Below are 9527 nucleotides of genomic sequence, written 5' to 3' on the forward strand. Positions count from 1 at the left end.
AGCGAGCTCATTTGGCACCCAGCCCGATGGTCCCGTTCGTCCTCCCCAGCTCTCGGGGTCGCTCTGCAGGACGGGTGCAGACCGGAGCGGTGCGACCTCGGCAGCTCTCGTGTGAGGGAAGGAAAAGAAAAGATCCGTCGGGACACGGCAGCTGGCGATCGCACGAAAAACGCGCTTTCCTGCTAACTGGGATCGGTGCCTCGTGGTACAGCGTGGTTTCAGGGAAAAGGCTAAGTTTGTGCTCTGATGGCCCTGTAGTAAGGGAAAAGGGGACGGCTGTCTGTCTGGGAAACGTGGCTGTGACTTTGGCTGCTTCTGAGATTTCTTTTTTTTGTGTGTCAAATTTATTAATTTCTTTGAAGGAAATGCCTATTTCACTTCTGGGTCCCGGTAAAAAAAAAAAATCTGTTTCCTAATTGAAGCTGAGATGTTGTTTTGCTTTTTTTGCAGCCGAGCGTCCTTCACATGCAAAGAAATCTCTGATGTACCTGTTTAAACATCAGCTCTGATGCCGCGTGAGGGGGGGGTGTGTGTGTGCAGAGAGGTACGGAAGGATGTGAGCGCATGGTTGTGGATGAGGAAAGATAACTTGAGGAAAATCTTGATCTTGTATTTAAGCATTAAGTGCTCAACTTCTGCAATTCATTTCCTTGTTTTCTGGAGCAAGGAAGGGGTCGCAAGGAAAGAGGGAAGATGAAGTCCCTTTTCGCTGCTCTGTCACCGAGTGTGTCGTGGGCACGGAGAAGTTTTTCAGCATCAGATCTTCCCTTTGAGCTGTTGGTGGGTCTGCTCGGCCTCTCGTGACAGCTGGAAGACCGTTGGCTGCGGACTGCGCTTCGTCGGGTGCGCCATCTCGTCGTTTTACATGGGTACGGTGATTTACCGGTAACAAAACAGGGCGATTTTAGAACGCTGTTAATAAACCTGGGGAGCCCCTCCTGGGTTTTGGTGAAATGGAGCATCTCTGGTTGGCTGACTCTCAAGATTTGGCTCTGAGTTCCCCCGGGATCTGGTGCTCCAACGAAAGCTCAGGAGCCTGCCCGCAGCTTCTAAAGGCGCGAGGGGGGCTGGCGCAAACTGCCCCGGCTCCGGATGAAGAGGTGGAGGCTCACTGGTCTCCAGGAGGATTCACGCTCCTTCCCAAAAGGTTTGGTGGGCGATGCGGCAGTGAAGGTTCTTGTCCTGAAGATTTTCTCTTCATTTTTTCTGGTTTAGCATCTAATCCATACCTTCCCTTTGTACTTATTGCCGCAAGTAATTACAGCTGGACTACAGCTACCAAAATAAGCCAAGTACACTTTGATGCATGATTCTTGCCTTTTTTTTTTTTGTATTGTATTCCTTTACGTGCTGGCTAATTCACAAAATTCGGTAATTTGCAATGGGCCATTAGCGTGAATTAGCAACTTTCTGATGTATATCATAGCTCTGCAAATGTGCTTTATTAATCTGTGAAACACACCTATTTATTATCCCTCTCGTTTAAAAAAAAAAAAAAAGGTGGTGGGGAAATAAAGCGCTGGAGGGATTTCTTGGTCTGGTACTCCCTGTGCCTGCGTTCGTCCCTGTCTGCGTCTGCCTTCCCTCCTCCCGCACTTTGCAGTCTGGCTGGTTTTTCCCAAAGTGTTCCCAGGCTGATGGCTTGACAGCAAGAGGGATTACAGCCGCACGTACAGTCTTCTGCTGCAAATGAAGCCTTTGCTCGTGTAGCCAAGGTGCCCTAATTGGTTATTGAATGAGGGGAATTAAAGGCATTAATAGGGGAAGTGGCGGCTCCTTCATTTTTGGAGCGGCGGAGAGATGTTCTTCCTCCTCTGACGCCTGGGAAAGGGCCAAGGCTGCCAGTGCTCTCTCCTCAAGTTAAAATAAGACCTAGGAGCTCGCTGCCTCTGCTCTGCAGTCCCGGGAGCGGTCGGGACGCAGTGCTCCCTCCTCCTCCGTGGAGAAGCATCGTGCTGCCCGGCCCTGGCGTGCGCTCGGTGCCTCCTTTGTGTCGATACCCAGGTGGGAGCGTGGCCGGGAGCTGGTGCAGAGCCCTTGGTTTGCATCGCCCCGGGGCTCTCCCTTGGGGTGGCGAAGGCAGAAGGGAGAGGTTGGCTTGTGCGCTGCCCCCCTGCCCGGGCGCTCTCCCACCGGCGTCTGCGATGCTCGCGGCGTGGCGGGGGGCGAGGCGAGGAGCCTCCCTGCCTCCGAAGGCCCGGAGAGGAAGGGCGCAGCTCGCTGCCGAGACGTGCCCGGTCTGCTCCCACCAACGCCCAGCAGCTCGGGCTGCTGCCAAAACTGCCGGTGCGCTTCTGCAGCCCTGCGGATGGCGTTGGGTGAGCGGAGGGGAAGGCCGAGCTGCTTTTTTCCCGGCGCTTGCTCCGCCAGTTGTTTATGCCCATCGCACGCCTCCGCTCGGTGCCAGCTTTTCTCTCTTCCCATCTCCGTGACTGATGTTTCGGGGATCTTTCCTGATCACATCCATCTTGCTGCTTCCTTTTGCTGCCGACTTTTGCAGGCTGTTGGCGTCCCTCCAGCCTGCGCGGAGCTTTATCTGAAATTTGTAAGCCGCCTTGGTTATTTCTAAGTGCTCTCTGGCCCGGTCCCCCTTGGAGGTTGTGGGCGAGGACAGGCCACCAGTTCAGATATCTCTAAGCCTCTCATAAATCAGCTCATTTCTGCGTTGGGGTTAGCAGGGGTGTAACCAGACCGGTTTGAAATCCGCACGGCTGCGTTAGTTCCAGTTTCCTAATGGAGAACAGCTCCGTGGATGAGGGAGAATCAACCCCCAGATTTGTCCCATATGTCCCTGTGGGAAGCGTCACGATGCACAGCTCGGTGCCAGTCAAACGGCTTCGCTCAGATGTCCCGTTTCGAGTGTTTCATGTTATTTTTGGACGCAGCCGGCAGCGGCGTGGCTGACTGGGTGCAACGGGAGCGAGCTGCGGCGTGCTAGGAGAGCACCCGTGCTGGGTCTGGCGCTGCTGGTAGCACCCATCCTGCTCTGCAGGCTGCTCCGAAGCGTTTCCGAGCTCATCCTGGCCAGGTGGTGCTCGCAGGGACTGCTCGTGCCGCCACGTAGCTGCCAGCGCCTGCAAGGCCTGTGCTCGGAGCTGGCGGCACCTGCGATCCCCACCGACGGGGCAGGGGCTGTGGGTTTTGGGTGAGGACGGTGCTGTAATTCTGGTTATTGTCGGACCGTCACGTGCCAGTCGAGGTGGAGCTTTGGTGCAAGGGGTAGATCCCTGCTGAGCACCCCTAATTCACGTATGTTCCCCGTGTGCGTGTTGGTGAGCTGGGCAGGTGCCAAGCCGGGTATCGGGGGTGACTCCGTGTTTGTGGGTAAGCGGAGAGCAAGCGGGAGGGCCAAGAAGGTGACGTGTGTCTGTTGTCCTGTATCGCAATGGAAGGAGGTGGTGTTTGGTGCCTTCACGTGGGTTTGTAGGTACCAAGGTGCCTTCTGTTGATGGTGCCGAGGATCGTGCGTGTGAGCGATGTTTCTCTCGCCATTCGTTGCCTTGAAATAGGAAGCTCTTGGATTTCCCTGCGTATCGGCGGAGGAAGCCTGTGTTTGATTCAGTGCAGAGGTAGGTAGCTTGAAAAAAATGCGAGGGCTGAGAAGCACCAGAATGAAATACCTGTAAATCTGAAGAACCGCGGGCTCTCAAGGCACGAACAAACAGAAGATTGTGACTTTGGTGCTGACACTTCCAAGAGCGATGGGAGGATTAAAGAAGAGCTTGTTCCACTTTTCCTGTTTCCTGATACAAGGAAGGCCTGAAACGTTTCCTCCCTCTCGTTCCCCCCTTTCTGTGTGCCTCACGCACCGGTGACGTCGCTGCTGGTCGCGTTTGGCTTGTTCGGGGCTGAGGGGAGCGTGTGCATGCGCGGGGGTCCGCCGGGGCTGGCTTTGCTGTCGAGCCTCGTTCGAGAACGCTGGGGGTTTTCAGCCGCCGACCGAGCTTCTCCTAAATGCCTCTTTGGCGTCGGTGTTAAATAAGTGTCAGGAGAGGTAAATGCTGAGTTGTAGCTAACCCAGCAAAGCGTTTCCTTCAGACCTGGCGCCGTGTACCTGTATCTTGTGGCACCTCTGGTTTTGCTGTGCTTCTTTGTAATAATCTCAACTGAATGTTGCCGCTAAGGTTGTGTTTTAAGGTTCCCAGCAGATACAGGGGTGGATGCGAGCTTGAGTTTTGATCTGAACCACGTTTTTTGACTGATGCCGAGTGTTATGTTGACGCTTACGCGGGCGTTTGGGTGCAGGTGGGTGTCACGACTGATAACCCTCCGAAACTCCGCCGCGGGCAGGCCGGGGCACCCGGGCAGAGTCTCCTGGCCTCCCCTCGGCTAAAGGCTCCCCGCTCCCATCCTTCCCCGGCCTGCGCTCGGACGCCGCAGGCTTTCCTACCGAGCGCCAGCAAATGACTCATGCCCCGCGTCAGGTTCATCTCTGGTGTCAAGGCTCAGCCGACGGAAACTTGGAGTCCCGGCACAAGTTTCTGGAGCGCTCGCCGGGCGCTGCAGCTGCATTGCATGCTGGAAGATGTAGTCTCGGTGGGGTGCACCTCCATATTAAACGAGAAGGGTGGCTCCATTTTATTCAAATTGGGCTCAGCCTGCTGGCTCCTGGCAGCTCGCCCGCGCCGTCCCGCTCGAGCCGGGAGCCACCGAAGTTTTCCCGGTGCGCGGAGGCAGGAGCGCGGCTCCTCCGCTCGGGTCGTGCCCGGTTCCGCGCTGAGCAGCTGGTTTCGAAGCCCCGCGCCTCGGCGCGTTTCGCAACGTCGCGGGCTCCCGCCGCGCGGACGCGATCGAGGAACCCTGCCCCTGTCGGGTGGCAGTTCTGGAGGGTGTCATGGTAAATCTCCTTTGTCTGCTTCGGCTTGACTGATGCACGGGGGAGAGCAAACCCTCCTCCCCTGCCGGATTTCTGGAGCTGAAAGCAGCAAGTGAGTGAGGAAGCTCCTTTGTGCAGATTTCTCCGTCTCCTCTTGTGCGTGCCAGCTGGCTCTCATTCAACATTTCTCTTTTTTTTTTCTCTCTCCCCCCCCCCCCATCTCTAGAGAGAGGGGGCGGGGAGAAAAGGAACATCTTAAAAAGAAATCTGCAGAAAAGACACGGGAGTTACTTAACAAAAATCCAACCCAAACAAGCCCAGCTGGGGGATTACGAACGCGGCGGTAGGAGGCGAGCTGGGAGAGAGCGCGGCGGCCCTGGAAAGGGAGGCGCGTCCCCTCGGAGTTTGCTTTAGTCGTAAAAGGAAACAAAAAGGGATCTGGTGTTGAGGCGGCGTATGGGGAAAGCTGCAGGCTGGCTGCCAGCGAGGGGCGGCGGGAGGAAAGGCCTCGTGGCACACGGGGACCACGCTCCCGCGTCGCCCCGCGCCTCCCCGGGGATGCCCGCGAGACCAGCTCGCCGGAGCCCTCCGCTCCCAGCCGGAGGAAGCGCCGCATCCAGGAGATTTTTCCGTCCTCTTTGCCGCTCCTTCTCACGGGCATTCCTGAAAGTTAATCAGGGTGAAAATTGCAGTCAGTCATGTCTGGAAGCCACCAGGGGCTGATCCTGGAGCGCTGCGGGCTGGAGCACATGGGTATGAGACAGCCTTTCTACGTGTGGGCCGGCTGCATTGTCGCCAGGAGAAGCGCTTTCTCCTGCACCTCGCCCCCCTTGGCCTTCCAGCCGATGCCCAGCTTGGTTTCTTGGCCTCTGGTAGCGCCACGGCGAGCCGGGCTCGGCCGACGCGCTGCGGAGCATCCTGCGCGTATTTTAGCACAAAGAGCCGGGGCTCATGCGGTTTCCCAGCTCTCTGCTTGGTGCTTTTTGAAGTGCTCCCTGGCCCTGTTTGAATAGCTTTCTCTAGGTGTGTTTGCAGTTGGCTGCTAGCTCAGAAAGTGAACTTTCAGGTTTGTCTCTAATACGTTGGCTCCTTCCCAGTGCGGAGATGTGGATTGTAGAGGTCTCGGCACCTAATGGAGCTGAATTATTCATGTCTGGTGCTGTGTGTGTGCAGCATTCCCAAGCAGAAAGCTGTCTCCTTGTCGGATCTGTGCTCCAGGACTGCTCTTAAAACGCTTTGCTGGCAGGTCTCCAGGCCAACAAGTGAGCACATGCTTTTCATGTTGTGCGGGGATCAATCCTGCGATGGCAGGAGGTAAGGGGAAGGCCACGTTTATAGCTGGATCAATCCCTTTGGTCTGCTCTGTGAGGCGCCGGGGTTTGCGGCGGTGCTGCTCTCGACAGGAGAGCGGGGAGCACCCGAGCAGCACCTGGCATTTGGGGGAGCTGTGGGAAGTGCTTTGGACCCACGTATGCAGGCTGGCTTGCGAGGGAGCCACCAACCCAAATCTCATTTTGGGGTCGTAGCCTTCAACCGCAGGCTGGAACGCACGGATCCCCGCTCGCTCTTCCGGCAGCGGCACGTCTGGAGGCCGGCTCCTGCAGCGCTTGCGGCACGACGCGCCTCTCCTTCCCTATTGCAGACCCAGCCTGTTCTTGTTTGTCCTGTTTGCGGTTCCCTTCCCTGCCCTAGCAGGGCCCGGGCTCCCTTTTGCCGCCTCCTGCGTCGGATGAATGTTTTCTCCTCTTGTTTGCTAAACCTTCGATTGTTCCTGGCTCTCCGGTGGACTTGTGGGCTCGTTCCTTTTGTTGTGGGAGGAATCAGACGCTGCTGCTGTTTGCGTAGCTTCAGACCAAAGTCCTCCTCATCTGCTCCTCTTGTTTTCTGTATAAAAATAATACTTGTCTGCAGTGTCTTCGTTCACGTGCAGCGGGTGACGCTGGGCCGCCTGCAGTACGGCCCGGCAGACTGCGCATCGCCTGCTGGAGGCTGCGGGGCCGGATCTCTGCCCCTTCGGCCAGCGTCCGACCCACGCGTGGCCCTTTGCTCCTCGGTCTCGAGCCTCACTACCTCCTGCGCCGGTCCCACGTCCCCGAGCCCTTGTGTGCCTGGGGAACGGGACCGCTGCCGGCTCTAAGTCTGGGCCGCCTGGCTCCTCGTCCTTCGCCCCTCCATCCGAAGGAATCGCCGCGGGTGCCACGGCACAGAGGGAGGCCGTGCTGTGCCCCCGAGGAGCCGCGGCCTTCCTCGGCCTGGCGGTGATTCGGGGAGCTCGGCCGGGGACAGGGGCTCTGGGGATGCTGGTGAGTCGGGCCTCCGGGAGAGGAGGAGGAGGAAGAGGAGGCGAGAGAAACGCGCGGGGTGGCTTTGGCAAGCCGTTAGCGACTCCGGTGCACAAAGTGATCTCCTGATTCGGCACTTTCCCTGCCGCTGAAATGAGAGGTCAGTGCTTTTCATTTTCAGCTTGCATGCTAGCCCCTGGCTCCTGGGGTTAAAAATCTCCGTAATGACCTGTCAGAGAGTGGATTATTAGCTGTGCAGAGCTGGGGATGCTGTGGGGAGCAGATGGAAAATGGTCTGGCTGCGGCAGCCTGTCTGATGAAAGAATCCTTGGCATTTTTACAGTGTTTGCATCTCTGGAAACGCACCATGAAGCTGCTTTCCAGGCTCCTGCCTGCTGGGGTTTGAAGAAATTTGTGTGTGCGTGCGTGTGTTTTTTCTCGTTTCTCTTTAAGTCACCTGTTTTTTGAAGTGCTGCTCGTAAATAGTAGCAGGAGCAGGCCATGAGCTCGGCGGGAAGGGGAAGGACGATGGTGCTGGAGAGGAGCTTCATCCAAATGGGTGGTCAAGGATTTCTTCTGGGATCTGGAGAGCGGGCGGCTGCACGGCTGGGGCCGGGTGGCTGCTGGGAAGAGGCCGTTTCATGTGTTAATTACGTCTCGTAAATGTAATTGCCACCAGCTCATTGCAGTGAGCGACTTTGGCACTTTCCCGGCTTGCGTTGGCTTTTCTTTTTTTGTTCTCCTCGCCCCCCCCCGCCGCCCCCAGGGACGTGTCGGTGTGCAGTGCCTTGGGAGCCGGCCCTGCGCTGTCTGAAAACCAGGTACCCGCGTGGCACGGCCCGGCCTTCCCCCTCATTCGGGGCGAGACGGTTCGGAGCACGGCCCTAAAGCACGGTGCTGCCTCTCGCCGTCCCGGCTTGGGGCATGTGAGATGGAGAGCCGGCGCTTTCCTCTGCGATTTGGCCTTCGGTGACGGCTCTCATGCTTCCAAGTGCCGGTTGCGTCGTGGGTGCCCCAGGGCTGGGATTTATTTGCCACCAAGGCACTAAACCTCGTCCCTGGCAGCAGGGAGGAGCCCCCCCCAAGCAGCCCCTGGCCGTGGGTGGCATTGGCAGGAGAGGAATCAATCCTCCATCCCAGGGGCAGCGCGCGGGGAGCGCTCAATAATTCAGAGGGAAATGGCGAGCGGGGAATGTGTGAGTAATGTCTTGTTGGAGCCGGGAGCCGTGACCTGCCAGGGCCTCGTATCGATCGAGGGACCGATGCCAGATGGCTCCTGCTGCAGGGACGGCGAGGAGGGGACGCGGCGGGGATGCAGCGGGAGCCTGCTGCCTGGCGGTGGAGGTTTGGCTGGGCCCGACGCGGGGTTTGGGTAACGGGGGATGCAAAGCGACACCGGTGGCCTGGAGGGGACCTGCTGCGCGGGGACGGCTTGGTCCCGGTCCCCTGCCTGCACGCCGCCCGTGGTGCGTCTCCCTGCCCAGAGGGGTTGTCTGGTGCCCGCCGTGCTCTTCGCCTGTAACTCTTCTCTCTGCTCTCCCTTTCAGCAGCGATGCCGTCACCTGGGCAGACCCTGACCGCTGGCAGCCCAAGGACGTAGGTGCAGCCGCGCTGCGGACCCCCGGGGCGTGGAGGCAGGGAAGAGCCTTGAACCGTGAGGGGCCGTTAACTCTAAGATGTCCTTGAGCAGCGGAGCTTCCGGAGGGAAAGGAATCGATGCGAACCCGGTAGAGACGTACGACAGCGGGGATGAATGGGACATTGGCGTAGGGAATCTCATCATTGATCTGGACGCTGATTTGGAGAAGGATCAGCAGAAGTTGGAAATGTCGGGCTCCAAAGAGGTGGGGCTGCCGGCACCCAACGCGGTGGCGACCCTGCCCGATAACATCAAGTTTGTGAGCCCGGTGCCAGGCCCGCAGGGCAAGGAGGGCAAATCCAAGTCGAAAAGGAGCAAGAGTGGTAAGGACAGTGGCAAGCCAGCCCCGGGGACCTCCTTGTTCACCCCCAGCGAGGGAGCTGGCGGCAAGAAGGAGGCTCAAGGACGCTCTGGGGACGGCGCAAACTCTGGTGGCTTGGTGCCTGCCGTCACCCCCAAGGGCTCGGAGAAGTCGGCCAAGGCATCTCGCAGCGTGGCCGGCTCCAAGAAGGACAAGGAGGGTGGTTCATCCAAAAGCAAGAAGGAAAGGAGTGAGGGTGCGGGGGCTCCGCCGGAGAAGGAGCCTGGTGTGCTGCAGCCCCTGGCCCTGGCGGTGAGGGTGGGACAGTACGATGGTGGCCAGGGAACAGAGCCTGCTGCTGCCGAGCAGCTTGGGAGTATAGCTATTGACACGGGAGCTGCGCTCAATCCCTTGGGAGTTAAGTCGGAGCTGGAGGACGGGGAAAGCGAGTGCCGGCAGCTGAAAAAGGTCAAATCGGAGAAGGTAAGA

General features: G+C 58.3%; 1 protein-coding gene across 5 annotated transcripts in view; it reads left to right on the plus strand.

Moving 5' to 3' along the window:
• The window catches only part of ZNF609 (zinc finger protein 609), a 54961-nt gene that overhangs the window by 3376 nt on the left and 42058 nt on the right, over positions 1-9527 (plus strand). For 4 of the 5 annotated variants that reach the window (XM_080607385.1, XM_080607388.1, XM_080607387.1 and 1 more), the window contains exon 2: positions 8646-9521. In XM_080607385.1, coding sequence (XP_080463511.1) covers positions 8775-9521 — 747 coding nt within the window. In that variant the 5' untranslated portion in view covers positions 8646-8774. The remainder of the gene's footprint in view (positions 1-8645; positions 9522-9527) is intronic. The other variant, XM_080607386.1, reaches the window with a different exon arrangement.

The sequence above is a fragment of the Anser brachyrhynchus genome, assembly GCF_964034855.1.
Source record: "Anser brachyrhynchus genome assembly, chromosome: 11".
Classification (NCBI taxonomy): domain Eukaryota; kingdom Metazoa; phylum Chordata; class Aves; order Anseriformes; family Anatidae; genus Anser; species Anser brachyrhynchus.